General features: G+C 44.3%; 1 protein-coding gene across 7 annotated transcripts in view; it reads left to right on the top strand.

Moving 5' to 3' along the window:
- The first annotated feature begins 3 nt into the window (after positions 1-3).
- CCPG1 (cell cycle progression 1) overlaps positions 4-21,952 on the top strand; it is a 45,528-nt gene continuing 23,579 nt past the window's right edge. For 5 of the 7 annotated variants that reach the window (XR_005882561.1, XM_040968551.1, XM_040968548.1 and 2 more), the window contains exons 1-4: positions 4-147; positions 16,555-16,623; positions 18,458-18,569; positions 19,427-19,506. Coding sequence is in view for 6 of the 7 variants with exons in the window: in XM_040968551.1 (XP_040824485.1) it covers positions 16,564-16,623; positions 18,458-18,569; positions 19,427-19,506 (252 nt within the window). In the remaining variant the exon portion in view is untranslated. The remainder of the gene's footprint in view (positions 148-16,554; positions 16,624-18,457; positions 18,570-19,426; positions 19,507-21,952) is intronic. The other 2 variants (XM_040968549.1, XM_040968547.1) reach the window with 1 other exon arrangement.

Below are 21,952 nucleotides of genomic sequence, written 5' to 3'. Positions count from 1 at the left end.
CGGCTCGCTGCCGGCCGCCGCCTCCCGGCTGCGGACGCTTGCGAGCAGGTTGTTGTTTTTATGAGAGGCGTCACTGGCGCCTGGAGCCGTGACTGCCGCCACCGTGACAACCAGCGCAGTCCGGCGGAGGTGGCGCTGCCCCTTCTGGTATGACTTTGGGCGAGTTTGGAACCTGGGACGGAGTTTGGGCCCGAGCGTCGGGGTGCTTGGGACTGCGCCCCGGACACTGCAGCCTCCTTGGGTGGGAAGGGGTGAGAGCCTCCGGCTGGGCAAGGGGCTTCGCGGGCGGGCGGGCGCCGGGCTCGGGCGACCTCCTGCGGGCCCCGAGGCCACCTCCCCCGCGGTCGGAGCCTTTCCCTTGGGGGCGGCTCCAGCAACACCCGCGGGTGCAGTGCGGCACCGTGCGCCGGCGGTGGGGGAGTCGACGGCCCCGGGGACCCTTCTCCAACCTGGGCGGGTTTGGGGGCGCTTTTTGGTCTGGACTGTTGAGAGTCCATATGGTAAGATGTTCATGCGCGTCACCCTGCCGAGTTTTCTGCCGACCCATCTTTTTGGTGACGTTCACACCTCGTGATGCCAGGAATAGAAAGATTAAATGTGAAATAATGCAGCTGCAATCTCTGTTTTGTTGCGCCAGCCGGACGATGAAATCCCTGTCTCTACACGTTCCCCTCTCTCTGTCCTCTTGTTTTTTTCCTCGCACTGTCCACCTTGCGGCGGGACCGCCAGTTTGAACAAAACGAGGCAGTTAAGACGTTTTGTGGAGTGGGGGAAATTGGACTGTTCCGTTTTAGACTTGATGAAAAACGGAATTGAAAGGCTGTCTTGTAAATAATGTGGGTAACTGCTTGGTGCTGCGATTTTAGGATAGCTTGCCTTTAGTTCGCGTGCACCGAGTAGTAAAGCTTGTGGTGGGCTCAAGGTTCGCATCTTACCGAGCCCCACATCTCTCGGGGATGTTTTTACACACAAAGTGTGAGTCGTCTTTTTTCCTGAGTTTATTGTCTTAGATGGAAGGGATGGAGAGAGTGTTTTACAGCATAATTTTGATCCCTCTTGTAGTAACAATGGGATTGCAGGCAAGCTTATTATAAAACTTGTTCCCAAACAGTGTTTTGAAGTATGGTAAATATTCGTTTTAAAAAGGAAATTGCTCAGGGCCAGTGTTGTGTCAGAGCAGTGAAGATAGCTTACAAAGTAGTGTAATCCTGGTTTTGTGAGTTAAACCTAAGTACAGTGATTGCATTTCTGTTACTTAAAACATAAGGAACATTCGGTTATGAAGGGATTCTCTCTGTGACGAATGTACAAATACAGTTTTCCTTTAATTTTCTCTGTTTTCTCCTTGCTCCATAGAAAGTCTTTTTTTTTTTTTAATGCCACATTCACATTTGGGCTCTTTAAGCATTACTTTTAAAAGCAAATGAGCATTACTTTACAAAGCAAGCCACAATAGCAAAAAAGCAGAAACCTGGTTGCTGCATCCACAGATAATACAAGTTTAAAGTTACTTTGCAGAGAAACGGCAAGAAGTGAATTGGTTGGATTGGGAAGAAAAGAACACAGCAGTAATTCCTGCCGTTCATGTTTTCTGCTTGGGACATTAGAAGACACAACCGTTTAGGGTTTTGTTTTGTTTTGTTTTCAGTTTAAGGCTTGGTCTTTCTGAAAAATGGGTTAGCAGTTTTTTGTTTTGTTTGTTTAGATTTATTTAATTTTCATTTGAAAGGCAGATTTTCCGAGAGGACAGAGTGTTCATCCATTGGTTCACTTCTCCAGTGGCCTCAGTGGTTAGGACTAGGCAAGGCTGAAGTGAGGAGCTGCTTCTGGTTCTCCCACGTGGGTTCAGAGCCCCGAGGACTGCCTTCCCGGCAGGGAGCTGGGTGGGAAGTGGAGTAGCCAGGAATTCAAGTGGCACCCATATGGGACCCTGGTGCTTGCAGGCAGAGAGTTGGCCAGCTACAGATTTGGAGTGTGAACCTACCCAGAAAGTCTGGGTATTTACAACATTTCCTGTGTATGTGTCAGCAGAAATAAATATGTTACAGGACAGGAGCATGTATGACATTAAGTGATTTGGAGAATTATTAAGAAAACAGTTGATTAAAGAGAGGACATTGGGAATCTTTACCAGAGTGGAGCCAGAGCTAGTTGCAGCTAGGCTGAGAAGACCTGCTGAGAAGGCCTGAGGGAGGCCCAGGGAGCAGTTAATATGGAAATGAACAGGCAAGAAACTCCTTAGTCCTCAGGCTTAGATAATAGATCAAAGAGTGGTGCTTCCTCCCCCAGGCAGGGAAACTGGAGTGAGCAGACTGAGGAAAGGAACCTGCTAGGGGAACAAATTGTGTATTAGGAGACTCCCTCTTGCTGCTGAAATGTAAATTCCTCAAAACCCCCTCCCAGATGCCTAACTGACCACCTGTCTTTAAAAAGTCTGATGCTGTTACAAACGTGGCTATTGACCATCAGTCAGTAGTCCGCCTGTGTTCTCTGCTCTGTGCACCAAGTGCATCCATTGCTATTGTATGTTTTGTGTTATTCTTTTATGGATCAAAAGAAACTCTGTGATCAGCTAATATGTCTATTAACTTGATCAACAATATTGTCTAGGTTGTATTAGTTGTATTCCAATCCAGTTTTTAAACAGTTTGGAAAAATTAGGTGTGACTCGCTAATGTGAAATTCTGAAAGTAGGGACATTAAAAAAAAAAATAGGGACATAGCCATGAGGCCTGTTAACCTTGGGGTCCTTTAAAACAGAAAATGCCGACTCATGGAACTGCAGAACTACCAAGGCCTAAGTTGTTTCTGAGCTTGTGTGGTTAAGGTGAGGAAGTTGTAAGAATTTCCTTCCTGACTGCTCTGCAGGTCTGACTTAAAACAGTTAAAAAATAGTTTTATTTCCAAGATCTTCTGTAATGTATTGCACCTGGCTAAACTTTAAAATCATCTCCGTGTGAATTCTCAGATGAAATTTAGCCCTAAAATATGGGAAGGATTGTAGTTGGATAGGTTTATCAATTCTTTTTTTAAAAGCAAACTTAAGTGTAAAACTTGTTGAATCTGGTTTTCTTAGGAGGAATGAGAAACTAGGTTAAAGTGAGTTAAAGATTTTTCTCTGTGTCATGTGAAACCCCAAATAAAGTTTTTCTTTAGTCTTTGTCCATTCATTTTCCTTCTGTAATGTTACTTCTGATTTATATTGGCTGACATGATGAAATGTGAAGTGAATTTTGGGTTTGGAATTAGATGTGTGATGGTGCTGAGCAGGGAGTTTTACTCTGAGTCTCCATTTGTTTCCTTTTGTCTGTAATAGCCAGTTGCTTTCCTTCTTGGGGAGTTTGTGGAGGTCAAATCAGTTGTGAAGATGAAAGCTCTTTTTAAGTGGTAGCCTGTAAAGTGGCCTGGGTGAGTGACATTTACATAAAGCCTGTTGTTTCTTTGAAGTGTGCTGACTGTCCTGTGCTTCAGACTGGGAAGCTGGGTGAGAAAGAGTCTAATGGAAGCTTCATCTGGCTTCTTGATAGAGCTTGAAGGAAATCTGGCTTCTCTCCTGACAGTGACTTTGCACTCTGTGGCCTTAAAGGTGCTGAACCTGCCTTGTGCTGCTGTGGTTTGGCTTTTGTTTTAATTTGGATTTTGCATCTAAATGGGTAAGCTCATCATCATAGTCTATCAGTAGGAAGCTTCTTGTTTTTGTTGTCTTATCATGGGACATGAGATGACTTCTTGAACAGTGAGAGTAGGGTAGTTCGGATGCTCCTGGTGATATCAGCCCTGGCTGTTAGAGCATCTGCCTCATGAGGTTGACATGTGCAGCACTTCAGGGAAAAAGTCTTACAGAAACTTGAAGCACTTTATCAGAGTAAATATAGATAAGTGAAAGTAAAAGGCAAGAAATGCATAATATATCTTGGGTTGATAATGGCTGCTTATGTAATTAAGCTCAAATAACATCTTCACTATTTAACTAGTTTTAGTACTAGAAAATAGCAGCGGGTACATATTTAATCTGTAATTAGGTATGTTAACTTGAGCAAATGGAAAACAGTAAAATCGATAGAAGCCCTTTGTTTCGTAGCTGTAGAGTAGATGATAGCTAGAAGTTGGAGTGAATTAAACTATTGTGAAACAGATGCCTAAACTAAGCAAGAATAGAGCAATGTGATGAATATATGCATTTAACAAGTCAAAATAAGAATTGTTTTAAAATTTGAGTGTAGAGGGAAGCACAGAGCCAGCACCTAGTCGCTCTGCTTATCTGTAAGGGAGAATGGCTGCCAGTTAAAGTGAGGGCCCTCAGTAGCCTTGGCGAGGTTGTATCTGTTAGCACTTCTAGATGTTTTCAAAATGAAGGTAAGACAGATCTGAAAACTCAGTGATTTTCTCACAGTGAGTATACCTGATGCAAATAATAATTACATACTCTAGGATCTTAATTTACCCATTTTGTTTTGAACGCATTACTTATTTCAAACTTGAAAATAAAATCAGTGTATCCCTCCTGTAGATTGAGGCAATCAGTTGCTCTTCAGAAGAGAGCAGTTGCTTTTGTTTCCCAACCTGGGGAACGTTACATCATAGAAGGAAACTTAAGACTTAAGAAAGAGTTGTTTACTGACTGATTACTTGTGCAGTTTTCGTTTTCTAGATCAGGTGTTAATTTACTATAACACAGTATTCAGAAGGTGAAGTCATTTCTCCGCTATAGTGATAATGTCAGGGCTTTCCCACTCCAGCAGAGCTGAGAGAACCTGCTCATTACTGCGCATGGGTTACTCACGTTTACATTTGCTTTTGTCATGCAGGCACTCCAAACCCAGACAGACTTTAAGTCTCAAAGTATTTTTTTTTCCAAGATTTATCTGTTTACGTAAAGGTCAGAGTTGGAGAGAGGTCAGGCAGCTATAGAACCCACCTTTTTTTTTTAAGATTTATTTATTTTTATTGGAAAGGCAGATATAGAGAGAAGAGACAAAGTGGAAGATCTTCAATCCAATGGTTCACTGTCCAAGCAACCACAACACCTGGAGCTGAGTCGATCCAAAGCCAGGATCCAGGAACTTCCTCCAGGTCTCCCGCAAGGGTGCAGGGTCCCAAAGCTTTGGGCCGTCCTCCACTGCTTTCCCAGGCCACAAACAGGGAGCTGGATGGGAAGTGGAGCTGCCGGGATTAGAACCGGCGCCCATATGGGATCCTGGCGTGTTCAAGGATCTGGTTACTGAGCCATCTTGTAGAACCCGGAAGCCACATCTTGGTGCCTATTTGCTGCTGAGTGCTGAGCTCGGTAGTAGGTACTCCTTTGCTAGGTTTATCACTAGGCTTTGGCAAGGCAAGGACTTTAGCCACTCGGCCACTGCGCGGGGCCCATCCTGAAATGTTTCTAAGCTCGTTGCCCCAGTTGATTGGGAGGAATCTGAGGAGTGAGTTGGCAGATGGGAACTCTCTTTGGTCTCTCTGCCTTTCAAATTTAAAAATTAAAAACAAAGACGCAATATTGCAGGTTGTGTGCTCACTGACAGTTTCAAGGGGCCTGGTGAATCCAGGGGCTCTGTCAGTGTCTGCTGGATCATTGGAATCACAACGTAGGAAGTTTCGCTTGGGTCTAAGTTAAGGAATGGCACCAGATCACAGTCAGTATTCCATCAAGAACAGCGATCATGCCACTAGTAACAGAAAAGCTAAATGATAGAAGGCCAGCTGCAGCAGGGGACTTTGCTCTTTTTGTCCAGTTGTTTCTGTGTAGCTTTAGTTAGAAGTCCTATAAAAGCCGAGGAATGCAGTAACAGGTCAGACCAGCAGGGTAGTATGGCGTTAGCCATCACTGCATTTTCCTTCCTTGTTCCGGGATATTTTGTTAGGAAGCTTTGCAGAGGGCAGGCTGGTTGTGGGTAGTAATGGGTTTCTGAAAATTTTCTGCTTTGAGTCTTTCATTTCATTTCAGTGATTTTTGTGTGTATGTGAATGTGTAGGATTAAGCGATTATGTTAAGTTCAACACAGGCAAGTTTTGTAGCATTAGAGATGAAGTAACTACTGAAGTCAGTTTATTTCTGATCCTTAAGTCCCTGGTGTGCTTTCTCTATTAGAAATAAAATCAGAGGCCTGGTGCAGTAGCTTAGCGGTAAAGTCCTTATCTTGAACATGCCAGATTCCATATGGGTGCCAGTTCTAATCCTGGCAGCTCCACTTCCCATCCAGCTCCCTGTTTGTGGCCTGGGAAGGCAGCAGAGGACAGACCAAAGCCTTGGGAGACCTGAGGAAGCTTCTGACGTCGGATCGGCACAGCACCAGCTGATGCGCTCACTTAGGAAGTGAATCATTGGATGGAAGATCTTCCTCTCTGTCTCTCCTCTCTGTATATCTGCCTTTCCAATAAAAATAAATAAATCTTTAAAAAAAAAAACCCCAAATCAGTAATTGATGAAAAGGTTTGTATTTTATGGTTGTTCTCTGAGTAGTAGTTTGCAATTAAAATTCTTATGATATTCCAAAAACTTTTAGCTGAATGTTAGTCAATTTAAAATAATGGGTGCAGGTTACCAAAAGGCAACTTACTGTAAGTGAATACATTAAATGTTGTTGAATTAAGTATGTGTGTGTGTGTGCGAGAGAGAGAGAGAATAGTTATCCAGAAAAACTTAGTGAAGGAGACCTGAGCTTTCGTATGGGATTAAATCATGATAAGGAGGAACATAATTTGTGAAGTGAAGATTGGGTGGCAGAACTATCCCCTTCGCTTTGCAAGTTAGGTGCACTTTTTTTTATTTATTGATATTTTTTTTTTCCGTATAGACTGGGATTCTCCCCCAAAATCACCCCACCCCCACGACAGAGTCAGGTGTACTTTTAAAGATTTATTTGAAAGGCAGAGTAGTGGAAAGGGAGAGAAATTTAGAGTAAGAAAGAAATTAACCGGGCCCGGCGGCATGGCCTAATGGCTAAATTCCTCACCTTGAACAAGCTGGGATCCCATATGGGCACCGGTTCTAATTCCGGCAGCTCCACTTCCCATCCAGCTCCCTGCTTGTGGACTGGGAAAGCAGTGGAGGACGGCCCAGGTCTTTGGGACCCTGCACCCGCGTGAGGGAGATCTGGAAGAGTCCCTGGCTCCTGACTTCGGATCGGTGCAGCATCAGCCATTGTGGCTCACTTGGGGAGTGAATCATTGGACGGGAGATCTTCCTCTCTATATATCTGACTTTGTAATAAAAATAAATGAATAAATCTTTAAAAAAAAAAAAAAAGAACCTTCTGCTGTATTACGTAAATATCTGGGCCAGAGATCTGAGTGCCCAGGCCATCCTCTGCCGAGTTTTCAGGCGTGCTAGCTGGTAAGCGGAGTGGCAGCAGAGTGGCTGGGACTCCAAGTGGCACTCCAGTAGGGCTGTAGGCGTTCCAAGTGATAGGTTACTCTATGGAGCCACAGGAGCACTCCAAGTGAAAGCTGTTTAAAAGCAGGCATTTTCTTTTTCCTGCTTCCTTTTCTTCCTCCCTCCCTCCCTTCCTTCCTTCCTTCCTTCCTTCCTTCCTTCCTTCCTTCCCTCCTTCCTTCCTTCCTTCTTTATTTAACTTGAAAATCAGAGTTAAAGAGAGAGAGAAACACAGAGAGATCACTCTACAGAGAATTGGGAGCCGGGAGCTTCTTTCAGATCTCCCACAGGTCATTAGCAGGGAACTGGAATGGAGGTGGAGCTGCTGGGATTCAAACCTGCGCCTGTATGGGAATCCAGTATTGTAGGCAGAGGAGTTAGTAAAGCAGGTGCTTTCATGTATTTCAGATGAAAGGTCCAAAATCTCTGAAAAGTGTTATATGAGCTTGATGGTTGTCCATGATGACCATCTTATTGTTAATTGCGTTGACTGTGTGCGTGGGGCCTTTGCCTACAGCCCATTGGTTGTCTTCCTTTGGAATTATAGGCGTGTAGGAGAATAATGCCCCTATTCTTCGTCATCATATGTAGTTCTAGAAGATAAGGTGATGGAGACCTAGCCTTTTCCATAGTAAAATGTAGCTGCTCAGGAATTATGAGGGACAACATCATTTCAGGTGAGAGTCATCCCAATGGTAGTAATTCAGTAAAGTTAATGTTGCCGTGATTTTCCTAGAAATTTTAGCAAATGTCACAGAAATGTCACTTATGCTTATCCTTATCATTTATTTTAAGGATTGGTTGATTTGAAAGACAGAGTTGCAGAGAGGGAGGGAGAGGCCTACTTAGTGCTTTCCCAACCATGGTTTGCTCTCTAGATGGCTGTAACAGTGGCAATGCCTAGACCATGCTGAAGCCAAGAGCCAGGAACTTCATCCCGGATTGGATCATTCCTCAAGTGCCTACAATAGTCAGGATTGGGCCACGTTGAAACTGGGAGCCCAGAACTCAGTCTGAGTTTCTCCGCTGGATGGCATAGAGCCGAGAACTTGAACCATCATTTGCTGCCTCCTGGGTGGTACACTAGCAGGAATTGCTGGATCAGGAGTAGCTGGAACTCAAACAAGAGCCACTCTCCTGTAATGTAAGACCCTCTGGCAGCAACATAACTGCTGTACCACACACCAAACCTGTCCCTTCTCATCTTTGTTTTTTTAAGGGTTATTTATTTTTATTGGAAAGGCATATACAGAGAGGAAGAGAGAGAGAGAGGAAGATTATCTGTTTGAACATTCAGTCCCCAAGTGGCTGCAAAGGCCAGTGCTCCTGGCTCCGATCTGGTCTTACTGCTTTCCCAGGCCATAGGCAGGGAGCTGGATGGTAAGCAGGGCTGCGGGGATTAGAACTGACACTCACATGGGATACCAACGCATGCAAGGCGAGGACTTTTGCTGCTAGGCCGTCATCCGGGCCCCTCATTCTTTTTTTTTTTATCTTCATTGTGTGTGTGTTTTAAAGATTTATTTATTTATTTTTTAATTGGAAAGGTAGATTTACAGAGAGGAGGAGAGGCAGAAAGATCTTCCATCCTCTGCTTCACTCCCCAAGTGGCCACAAGAGCTGGAGCTGAGCCAATCAAAAACTGGGAGCCAGGAGCTTCTTCTTCTGTGTCTCCCATGTGGGTGCAGGGTCCCAGTGCTGGGCTGTCCTCTGCTGCTTTTCTGGGCCACAGGCAGGGAGCTGGATATGAAGTGGAACAATTGGCACTTACAAGGTGAGGATTTCGCCAGTGAGCGATCATGCCATGCCCTATTTACACTTATTACAAAGATTAATTTGTGTATTTGGAGGAGTTACAATGAGGAGAGACAGATCTTACATTCACTGGTTCATCCCACAAATGGCTGTAGTGACCTGGGCTGGAATAGGCTGAAACCAGGAGTTAGGCACTTCATCTGGTTTGTATGAGTGGTTGACAGGGTCCCAAAGACTTAGACCTTCTTCCACTGCTTTTCCAGGCGTGTTAGGAGGCAGCTGGTAGGGAAGTGGAACAGCCGGGACTTGAACTAGTGCTGATACAGGATGCTGGACCTGCAGGCCCTGGCATAGTTAGTGCACCACAGCACCAGCTGTGTTTGTTTTTCGTTTGTTTTAGATCTCACTCCTGGTTCTTTCTCCAGATGCTCACAGCAGCTGCAGGTAGGTCAAACACAAGCCTGAGGCTCAAAACTCCTGAGTTTCATATATAGATGGCGGGGAGCCAGGTACTTGGGCCGTCATGCATTGCCCTTCCCAGGTTCATGTATCCTCAGCTATATCAGAGGCCAAGTAACCAGGTCTGGTATGGGGTACGGGCATCCAGCTTAACACCTGGCCATCCTTTGTAAAGTAAAACTTTGCCATCTCAGCCTTTTCTATTTAATTTGCCAGGTTTTCTCTACAGTAAGACATTTAGTAATAAATATGCTTTATGGTGTGATTTAGCTATTTATGTTGCTTGTTGAATATTTCTGATGTTGACAGGACTTTTTTTTTTTCCAAGTTACTGCAAAGGGTGGGAGAAAGTGCATCATTGGAGCATCTCAAAGAGGGAGAAAGCCAAGGGGTTTCACAGAGACAAATAAGTCTTTAGAAGGAGTGGAGATACCTGACGTGTGTCAGGGCACTGTGGGCATTTGTTTCACCACATCAGTGAGAATAGTTTGCCTTGTGTGTGCTTCAGGGCTAACAGTCTTTTTGTTTGTTTGTTTTGTTAAATGTTTGTTTATTTTTATTGAAAGGCAGATATACAGAAAGGAGGGGGGAGACAGAAAGATCTTCCATCCCATGGTTCACTCCCCAAGTGACCACAATGGCCAGTACCGCGCAGATCCGAAGCCAGGAGCCAGGAACTCTTTCGGGTCTCCAGTATGGGTGCAGGGTCCCAAGGCTTTGGGCCGTCCTCGACTGCTTTCCCAGGCCACAAGCAGGGAGCTGGATGGGAAGCAGGGCCACCGGGATTAGAACTGGTGCCCATATGGGATCCCGGGGAAGGTTTATTCTAGGTTGGCCAAGCAAGGAGTCAGGAGTTAAACTCAAATCTAACTCCTAAATTGGAGGTCTAGGGAAAATTTTATGGGGTCATTAAAGGTAAGCTGAGATGTGAAACAGTTGACAGGCAATTTGATTGGTAGGGACCACATTAAAGGAGCATGTATGGATCTGTGTGAGGAAGAGACTGTTTAGCAAATATTGTAATTTAAAAAAAATTTTATTTTTAATAATTACATGGTTGACCAGGGTGGGAAGGATTGAAGGTTAGGGAAAAGTGCCTGCAATCATTATTTCCAAATTCTCTATTTCTTCTGGTCTCTGGGGGAAGGGGAAGTTAAAGGGGGAAGCCACACCCAGCCTCCCAAATGTCCCGATACCCCGGGTTAGGGAACCGCCACCCAGTATCAACCCAGGGTCCCAATGTAGATCATGTTGTGAGGGTTCTGACCAAGTGGTTTGGATGTTCTGAAATGCTGTTGATTTCGCTGATCCACCTGAGGCAATGCTCCCAGTGTCCATTGGCTGACATAGTTGACCTCAAGTCTCCATTCACCCAGTTTTTGCTGTCATTTGCTGGGGTAGCTGTATTTGCTCTATTCTCATTCCTCTGCTGTGATACCAAATGAGCTGCCATATTCTCCAAGTGCATCCGGGTTTCTGTCCGCCTTTTTTTGCTCGCAGGCAGATCCTAGGAGCAGGGCCAGGTGACTTAAGCCCCAGCAGATTCCCCACCCCGGGGGTTCATGAACCCAGCACCCACCTTGCATGTGGGCCTAAGGTCCCCAGCCAGGCGAATCAAGCCCTCCTGGAATCCCCACTCTTGGGGCTCACAAACCTAGCACCCAGCGCTTAGGCGGGCCAAGGGACCAGGGCCAGGCAGCCTGAGCCCCACTGGATCTCCCACTTTTGGAACTCAAGAACCCAGCACTCACTTCGCACATGGACCTCAGAACCTGAGCCAACTGACCCAAATCCTGCTGGATTCCCCACTCCGGGGTTCATGAACTTGGCACCCACTGAGCAGGTGGATCCACCGAGCAGGTGGACCCAGGACCCAGGCTGTACAACCTGAGCCCAGGATCCTCCGCCGCTGTGGGTCACGAACCTGATCCCATAGAACTCAGGCTGGCATGGCTCGCCTAAGCTCAGCATCCCCAGTGTGAGCTGGCTGGCATTGTGGCCTGACATGGCCCCTCCTACACCTTTTCTGGTTCTCAGAACTGCCAGTGGATGTTATGAACTGGCCCAGCTTGGTCTGTCCCCAGACCTGAGCCACATGTAGGCTGGTGAGTTCTCTAATCTGGCATGGTCAGGGCTGCTTCTTGACTAGGTTCTTGTGCTCACCTGCAGGGACTGCGTCCCTACAAAGGAGTTCCTAGCCTCTTTGGTCGGGTCTCTCCAGTGGCAGTTCTTATACACACCAGTGAGTCCTTGGCCCAGGTTGGTTTTGTCCAACTCTTGTCCTGGCAGGAATGGTGGCTTACGCCCATTCTGGTTCTCATTGTTGGGTGTTACAGCCTAGCCACACCTGGTCTGTGGCCAGACACAGCTTTCACGTGACTCACCTGGAGTCAAGACTTATCCCAGGCTAATTCTACACCCACTCTGGTGCTCACGAGTACTAGTGGATTCTGGAGTGTAGCCCATCCAGTCCCAGTCCTTTCTTCTGGGCAGTGCAGCTCAGCTGGTCAGCCTTCATCTGGTTGGGACTGAATTAGGCCAGCTTGGTGACGAAGCTGGTTAAAACTTAACACCTGTCAAGACTGCAGTCTGTTGTTAGGACTGGGCAGGGACGGAATGGGGAAGTAGAGCAGAGAGGCTTTGAATTTGGGATGTCAGAGAAGTCCTGATGGAGGCAACAGCCAGGGTATCTTTTGTCAGAGTATCAAAGAGGGTGGGGAGATCATCTTGCTTGCTTTCCAGCCTTGATAAGGTTTGATAAAGTCAGCTCCAAAGTAGTCTTAAAGCCAGAGGAAGGCAAGATTCCTGCTCCTTGTGTTCATGAGTAGTGTGAGTTCTTCACAGAAAATACTGAATGAACTGATGAATGGAGGAGTTAATTCTAAATTGGTTTAACTGTAGGCCTCCATTCTGTTGGAGAATGAGTGATAATGCTGTTAGAGTTTTTTATAAGCAAATAAGAATCTGTGGAGTAAATTTAAATCCGAACTACATCGGCACATGCTTTATTCTCTATTAAAACCATATGTTGGTAATACTTGACAAATACTCTCCTATAGAGTTTGACAAACAATGCCTTAGATGTTTTAAAGGAACAGTTTATGGGCAGTTGATTGTCTTGTATATGAGTGGTTCTTGTGGGAGGGGTTTGAAGGCAGTGCAGACCATTTTAAAAGGCTGATTTTAAGTGACATGGGTATGTTTGTCTTTCAGGGAAAACTTAGTATGGGTAATACTACAAAAGGGTAATTGGAGAATTGAAACTAGATGAAGGCTGGCCCCATAATTGAAGTGGGAAATGGTGTAATTGGATCAGGCAGTGGACTAGATCAGGAAAGGTGGGTAAGTTTTAGTTAACCTACTGTGGTTAGGTTAACTTTTGGGTTTTGAACCTGAATATTGGGGGCTTTTGCTTGCAGCTGTGATCTTCTTGGCTAATTCTGTTTGCCAAGATATCAGAAATAGGAGTAACAGGAAGATGGTTTTAGTTTTTATAGACATTGTATTTGAAATAACCAAGAAACTGACAAGTGGACATTAAAAGCAGTTGGAAATGAACAGCTGTGACATATAGTTGCTGACATATACCAGATATAACCTTGTCCAGAAATGCAGGAACTAAAAATGTTGTTTTGTTGAAGTTTCTTTAAAAGGTGAGGAAGTCGCAGGCACACATAGGCCCTATTCAGGGATAGAGTGGGCAGGGAGGTGAAAGGGGACAGACTTGCCGGTGGCTTCTGATGACACAGAGGAGGGAATCACTGTGTGATGCCACGCTCACGGCCCAGGTGTGGGCGAGTACACCCGGAGGAAAGGGGTGATTTGGTTGACAGGTAGGGAGACAGTATTTCATAAGAGTGTAGGGAAGGCTATGGCTCCCAATTCGTGATGGTAAGCTACCTGCCTGTCCCATTTCATTCTGATGATTGTTAAAGCATAAATGAGGAAAAAAAGTTCTTCTGAGTCTCCTCAGGTCTCTGAAGCTCTCCTGCATCTTCCTCCCCATCCCATTGACTGTGTATAGGGATGGCTTAAATACTCAATTGTTTCGTGGAGTGTTATATTGTTCCCGTGTATTGCTCACAGTTAAGGCTTTTAGTTGCCTTCCCATCTTCACATGTGTGCTCTTCAAAAATTCACATATGATCTTCAAAAAGCCTACTCGTTAGAATTTTAAAATTTCATATTTTTGAAATGTTTTCTGCTTTTCTTCTTGTCACTTTCTGTCTTGGGAAATCCTTTCAGTGTAATTAACTCTTCAGCTTTTCTTTAAAGAAGGAGCCAGACTTTTTTTTTTTTCAAACAAAAAAGTTAATATCTCAGTGTTGAAATTTGGCAGTTGTAAATTTGGAGTTATTAGTGGGTGATTCGGATTGATTTGCTCTCACTTGAGCACTTGTTTGTATTGTCCACAGTGGAGTTTTAAGACAGCAGTGTCAACTTGCATCTAATGTGTTCATTCAAAGTGCAGAAAAACAGTCCTGGCTGATAGGAACAGTCTGACTATAAGTACTTTACATTTACATTGCTCCAGCAAAACATGACCATAAATAAAAATGGAGCTTTGGGAAATATGGGTTGGAGTACTATTAATAATCTTAATTGTATCCTCAATATTGTTATACTTTTATCAGAAATTGATGATCCAGAAATAGCTGCAATAATAGACCTCCTTTGCAAGTTATGCTGTGACTTAATAATGGATATAGTGTGTATGTTAGAGTCTTTTAACAAAGGTGACTCCATCTTCCTAAACTACTGGTGAAATGGGGCCTCCTCTCCTATCGCTCCTGTCAAGAGACTCCTAGGCACACAAGCCCTCCCCTTATCACCTTTGTCAAGAAACCACAAAGTACGTAAGCATGTCATGGTAGAAATGATAAGGAAGAAATAATTGTATATTAATGAATAGGTATGTTTTGAGAATGAATATGCATGTTTTCTTAGAACTGAGAGAAAGCAAGTGTTATTGATAGATAACATGTAATAACCAATCAAAACATTGTAAACAACTGCCTGTTTTGCCCCTGGATTTGTATATAAACCCATGCATTTGTCCCAGTTACTGAAGCCAGCAGGCTCCCACTAGACCGGAGCCAAAAGCCCCTGGGCTTCCACTCGAACTTGCAGGCACCCACAAGGCCGGAGCCAGAGAAACCAGTAGGCTCCCACGAGACCGGAGCCAAAGGCCTAGCAGACTTCCATGAGACTGAAGTCAAGAGGCACTCTCGGTGGCTTCCCCCATCCTGTTTGGTGTGTGCTTGCCTGAATAAATGCTTGAATGCTTGATTGCAAAGCATCCACTCTCGACTCTTGGCATTTGTTCTAGTGACCGGGCTCGGTGTTCGCGACACTGGCATGATAGTGTACCTGTTAAAGTCCTTGCCTTGAACGCACCGGGATCCCATATGGGCACCAGTTCGAACCCCTGCAGCTCCACCTCCCATCCAGCTCCCTGCTTGTGGTCTGGGAAAGCAGTCTAGGACGGCCCAAAGTCTTAGGACCCTGCACCCACGTGGGAGACCCAGAAGATGCTCCTGGCTCCTGGCTTCAGATTGGCTCAGCTCTAGCCACTTGGGGAGTGAACTGTCCTGTCGGATGGAAGATCTTCCTCTCTGTCTCTGCTCCTCTCTGTATATCTGCCTTTCCAATAAAAATAAACAAATCTTAAGAAAAAAAAAAAGAAAAAGAAAAGAAAATGCAAGGCACAAGCATCAGAATACCATTTACGTTCAGCTGGGTTTTAAGTTTTACATAAGTTTTCAGGAGAGAATGTGGTAGTCACACAAGAAAAATAAGGCAGAGTGATCAATTTTTAAGGACTTGTATCTAGGTTATTTCTAGTGACCACAATTTATTTTAAATAGATTTATTTATTTTGATTGGAAAGGGAGATATACAGATTGAAAGAGATAAAGAGATCCTTCATCTGCTGATTCACACCCCAAGTAGCTGCAGTGGCGGGAGCTGAGCAGATCCAAAGCCAGGAGGTTCTGCTAGGTCCCCCCTGCAGGTGCAGTGTCCCAAGGCCGTCCTAAATGCTTTCCCAGGTCACAGGCAGGGAGCTGGATGGGAAGTGAAGCAACCGGGATTAGAACCAGCACTCATATGGGATCCCTACTTCATCCACTAGGCTGTGCACCTGGCCCTTGTGACCACAGATTTTTAACAAACTTCTGACATTTTCCTTTTTCTATGCCTTATTTCAACTGAAATTGGTAATGCAGTTATGTGTTCCAGCCAGCAGAGCCAGCTCGGGTCTGAGGGATGAGGCAACCACCAGTGATGGTGGAAGTCTCTCTCTAGCCTCCCTTTATTATGCCTTATATATTCTTTCCCCCAAGCCCTTTAACAGAACAATATGATGCTAATGAGTCTGATTAGACCAGTTCCTACTAGCCCTAAACCCATTTCCTGTAGGTGCTCAGCTTAACCAGTGCTAATCAACTCCTTAGCCCACAACAGTTATGCAAATTTCCTTAAAAGCTGATCAATTGGTTGAGTTCCTTATCTGCGTGAAAAATTGCCTCACATTATCAGCCTGTAGGCCTGGGTTTGCTTGCCTGAAAGCTCTTTAATGTTCCTGCTTCTTGGTTTCCTTAGACATGCTTTTCACACCTATTCTTTGAAAATACAATCCTTTCATTGTTGCTACAGTCACTGTGCTGCCAGTCTGCCAGGCCTTGTTGATGTCCTCCTGTGATTAAGTTGGATTCTCCTTTTTCTTCGATTCTTCCACTTTGTTTCTTTTCAGCCCTGGCACTGGTGGTCTGGGCTATTCCAGATCAGGAGGTTCTCCGCATTTGTAGGAGTTTAGTTTTATTTGTTCCCATAGACATGCAATTATATCCTGTTGTGTGTTGTCTCCATTTGATCTGGAAAGCAATAGCCATTTTTCATGCTTTGTCACACTTGCTGTAGAGTTTTTTAAAAATGTATCCTAAGTCGTTGTGTTCTTATATTTGTAGACCTGAAAAATGTCTGAAACTTCCAGTGACAGTGATTCATCTTGTGGTTGGACTGTCATCAATCATGAGGTATGCCACTTCGTCCTGTTTTAGGTACATTGTAACATTATTACAGTGTTAGTGATATAAACTGTGCTCTTTGAAGGCCAGACTTTGTCTACATTTAAGCAAACTGTGAAATTTTCTGTAGTATGATCATTTTTCTCGCCCACATTGAACTTCACTACTGGAAAGTGTGATGGGCCAGTATGTTTTATATTGTTGTATGCACTTGTCTTTTGTTTGATATATTAGGTAAATATTTAATCAGCCCACTATGGTAAACATTGTTTTTATATAGTTAAAAATCAGGCATAGAGATGATGTGCAATTTTGACAAGATTCTGTAGCTAGAGAATATTGGCCTGTGTTTGAACAAACTAGAATGGAGGATGGAGGTGTGTGTGCTTCTTCAGTTTCTCAGGTTGAATTGTTGGCTTATGCTGGGGGAGCTTTGTGGAAAGAGGACTGTGGGTACAGCCTGATCGTAAAATGAAGTTTATAATTCAAGAATGATAGAAGTACAATAAACAATGGCATGTTTTAAATTATAAGATACTGATAAAGAGAAACAAAATCTTCCATACTTGTTTCAGTGGATTTATTTTTAGTATTCATTTTTGGATGTTGTAAGTTTCTCTTGTTCTTCATTAATAAAAACTTTTAAATGATACTCCTTAAAATTGCTTTGACAGGCTGAGGTTAAGGCAATTTGTTATTCAGATCTTCCCAGAAAACAATATTAATTAATACATGATTTTTTTGGAATATAGTTTCAAAATCTGATTAATATATATATATTAATTGAGGTTGTGGTTGTTTTTTTTTTCTTTCTAAATCACCTGTGACATTTCTATTTTTAGCTTGTTTTCTGTGAAGCTTAGATCAACTCCCATAGCAACTTTTTCAAGTGGAGTTAAGCCAGCATTGGGAGTGTTTCTCAGGAGCCTGCAGGCTAGAGTGAGATTACAGACCTCTCCTGCACTTGGCCCAGGCTGGTCAGTATTGTACATTGGGCCGCAGAGGAGAGCACATTTGTACTTGTCTCTCCTGTATCCTGCCTTTCCAGTGAAAATAAATAAATGATTAAAAAAAGTGGAGCAGCTGGGATTTGAACCAGCGCCCATGTGAAATGCCAGTATAGTAGGCAGTAGTTTAACCTTGTTTAACAGTGCCAGCTCCTGATTTAATTTTTTTTAATGCTTGACAGCTCCTAGAAAAATGTCTTGTCTAGAGTACTATAAATTTTCAGTTGAAGTTGCTGTTAATATAAATAATGAAGTTTAGGCACTTATCCTAGGATTCAGTCTTACTGCTTGGTGTCAGCTAAGGTAACTTAGAATTGTCTTTTTAACGGTTTATGTACTTTTATTGGGAAGTCATATTTATAGAGATAAGAAAAGATAGAAAGATCTTCCATCTGCTGGTTCACTCCTCAAGTGGCTGCAACAATGATCTGAAGCCAGGAGCCAGGAGCTTCTTCTGGGTCTCCCATGTGGGTTCAGGGCTCCAGGGCTTTGGACCATCCTCCATTGCATTTCCAGGTTGCAAGCAGGAAGCTAAGGGAAGTGGAGCAGCCAGAATTAGAACCGACACCCATATGGGTTCCCGATGCCTGCAAGGTGAAGACTTTAGCTGCTAGGCTGCCAGGCTGGACCCAGTGACTTAGAATTCAAAGCCCTCATTTCATCCTGCCATTTCTCTACCTTAGACATTTCTTGATTGAATTGGACAAAACCCTGTCATTAGGTGGTGTTCACTTTGAAGTGTAAAAATGACTGGGACCTTGATTTTGGGAGCATTTGCACATTGGCAGATCCAGCTTTTATTAACTAATAGATAACTGATGGTCACTTTTCCCTAGGGCTCAGACGTTGAGGTGGTGAATTCTGTTATGCCCAGTGACACCATTGAGCTCACCTCAGAAAGTTCATCTTTAGGACAGGAGGAGCTATTATTGCAGGTGGACCAGCGAGGTGAGTTAAATTCTGATTGCTTTTAAAATAGGATGTGTAAGGGTAACATTGTGAATATGTCTTGCATTCTTCCCAAGCAGACAGTCTGCCTTTCTGGCTAATGTAAGTGATCAGGTCACTGAATGAAGCTTTTGTGAAGCTTTTGTAGCTGGAGAAAAGTATCTTGACCTACACCAGAAATTTGTTTGTACCTGTAGCGTATGGAGTTCCAGATGTTCAGCAATTGACGATGTGTTATATGGTTTCGCATCAATTTGCTTGGGAATATAAATTTACTGTTTTGTTTTGTTTTGTTTTGTTTTGTTTTTTTACTGTTAAGACTAACAGTATACAAAATTGTTCATCACAAGAGATTTATTTGATGCCTTTTCAGTTATAATCAAGGCACTTGTTAAAAGTATAAAATGGTATGTATCTCTTATCCAAAATGGTTAGGACCAAAAATGAATGAGACTTCAGTGGAGCATTTTCTTTTTTTTTTAAAAAGATTTATTTATTTTCATTGGATAGTCAGATATACATAGAGGAGGAGAGACAGAGGAAGATCTTCTGTCCGATGAGTCACTCCCCAAGTGAGCGTGACGGCCAGAGCTGTGCTGATCTGAAGCCAGAAGTCAGGAACTTCCTCCAGGTCTCCCATGTGGGTGCAGGGTCCCGAGGCTTTGGGCCGTCCTTGACTGCTTTCCCAGGCCACAAGCAGGGAGCTGGATGGGACGTGGAGCTGCCGGGATTAGAACCGGTGCCCATATGGGTTCCCGGTGTGTTCAAAGTGAGGACTTTAGCTGCTAGCCCACTGTGCTGGGCCCCAGCGGAGCATTTTCAATGAAGAAATAATTGTATTGATCTTTACTTTCTAGCAGAAGACAGCCAGAGCAGCACAGTGTTAATAGAGGAAAATGCATATCCAACTTTAGAAGAAACCAAATCAGAAATTGAGGTAAGCTTGTGTTTATTCTGTGGAGCTCTGATAAACAACTTATTTTTTTGTTTATTTGAGACTCAGAGCTCCAGGTTGTCGGGGAGATCTTTCATCTATTGGCTCACCCCGTAATTGACCCTCAATGATTTGGGCAGGGTCAGGCCAAAGCCAGGAGCGTCCTCCTGGTCTTCATATGAGTACAGGGGCGTACGGTTTTGGACCACCCTCTGCTGCTTTTCCAGGTGCCATTAGGGACTCTTTTTTTAAAAAATTTTTTATTAGAAAGTTAATACACACAGAGGAGGAGGGGAGACAGAGAGGAAGATCTTTTGTGCATTGATTCCTCCCCAAGCGGCTACAGCAGCCAGAGCTGAGCCAATGCAAAGCCAGGAGCCTTCTCTGAGTCTCCCATGTGGGTGTAGGGTCCCAAGGCTTTGGGCCATCCTTGACTGCTTTCCAGGCCACAAGCAGGGAGCTGGATGGGACGCTGAGCTGCCTGGATTAGAACTGGCGCCTGTATGGGATCCTGGCACATGCAAGGGGAAGACTTTTGCCGCTATGCTACTGTGCTGGTCCCTTGATCTGGTACTCTTATGGAATGTAGGCCTTGCAGCTCGTGGTTTAATCATTACAGTGGCTTCATCTCTTGTTTTAAAATTAAAATATGTTTATTTCAGTGGGCGATTCCATTGTTTTATTCCTCCAGTAGCCACAAAGAACTGAGCTGAGCTGAGGTCAGGAGGCAGAAAGTGCACTCAGGATGTGCATGTGGATGGCGGCAACTCGGCTGCTTGAGCCACCTCCGCTGCCTCACAGCATCTTTATTGGCAGGGTGCTAGGTCAGGGCTGCAGCCTGGAATCAGGCCCAGCTGCTCCACTGTGGGGAAAGAGGCATTTACCTGTGAGATTCTACAGCGTGCTCCAGACTAGTGTCTGAAGGTGAGCTTCTCCTTTTCCTTCTGGTTAAATAACTAGATTCCCTAGTTTCTAAAGAGCAGGATATGTAATCCCTAAAATGACTTTATTTGGAAATAGGTTGTTTCCTTGAATTAATTGAAATTTACCATGGTTCGCCTAGAACCATGGTTGAGTTTTAAGCTTAATCCGACTACTGTCCTTTGGAGTTTTATTTGACATATAGATAAAACTAGATGGCTATATGTTTTTAAAAGATTTATCTTGCTTGAAATGCAGAGTTACAGAGGGCAGTGCCAGGGAGGAAGGGAGGAAAGGAGGAAAAGACGAGGAGGGAGAGAATTCTTCCCTCTGCTGTTTTACTCCCCACATGATTGCAACTGCAAGAGTTGGGGCAAGTAGAAACCAGGAGCCCGGAGCATTTTCTGGGTTTTCCGTATGAGTATACCAGCTCAAGGACTTGGGCCATTTTCTGCTCCTTTCCCAGGCATGTTAGCAGAAGTTAGATTGGAAGTGGATCCACTGAGATGTGTACCCATATTGGAGAATAGCATTGTAGGCTGTGGCTTAGCCCAGTGTGCCACAATGCCACAACAACGATCCCACTAGATGATTTTGACATGGTGACTCAGTTCATTGTGCTGCTGTAACACAATACCTAGGATTTGCTGACTTAAAAATAGCAGGAATTGGTGGTTAGTGTTGCAACACAGTGGATTAAGATGACCTCCAATGCTGGTATTTCATATTAGAGTACCATTTTTATTTTTTTAAAAAGATTTGTTTTATTTTTATTGGAAAGGCAGATATACAGAAAAAAGGAGAAACAGGGAGAAAGATCTTCCATTCACTGGTTTACTCCACAAGTGGTCGCAAAGGTTGGGACTGTGCCTATCAGGAGCCAGGAGTTTCTTCTGGTTCTCCCACACAGGTGCAGGGTCCCAAGGCTTTGGGCTGTCCTCTGCTGCTTTCCCAGGCCACAAGCAGGGAGCTGGATGGGAAGCGGGGCTGCCGGGATAAGAATCGGTGCCCATATGGGATTCTGGCGTGTTTAAGGCGAGGACTTTAGGCACGAGGCTACCACACTGGGCCCCTATTTTTTATTTTTGTCAGCAGCAGCTGGTTGCAGGTTTTTTTTTCCTGGTGCTTAGATTCGAACCTTGGTTCTGGTGGCCTGGGAAGCAGCAATGCTCCCTTGAGCAGCTGAGTTCCTATTATCCACAGGAGACCTAGATTGTCTTCTGAGCACCAGATTGTGTGGGCATGTGGAGAGTGAGCCAGCTGATGGGAGTTCTCTGATCCTGTTGTTATGTCTCTCAAAAAAGATGTAAACATCTTTTATTTAAAAAAAAAAAAAGAGGAAGTTTTGCCTTGCTTAGTTCTGGAAGCTCAGCAAGTTTATTGTGTATTGGAAGACACCTTCTGCTTCCAAGATGGTGCTTGGGACTTTATCCTCCAGTGGTATGTACACTGTGTCTCCATATGACAGAATGGGATGGCCATGACTGCACTGTCCCTCGGCATGGTGGCAGACTGGTTCTGGGGAGTT

This window comes from Ochotona curzoniae, unplaced genomic scaffold (genome assembly GCF_017591425.1).
Source record: "Ochotona curzoniae isolate NIBS_2020 unplaced genomic scaffold, NIBS_Ocur_1.0 scaffold_4701, whole genome shotgun sequence".
Classification (NCBI taxonomy): Eukaryota; Metazoa; Chordata; class Mammalia; order Lagomorpha; family Ochotonidae; genus Ochotona; species Ochotona curzoniae.
Note: the sequence above shows the minus strand (reverse complement) of the source record. Positions and strands in the feature narration are given on the sequence as shown.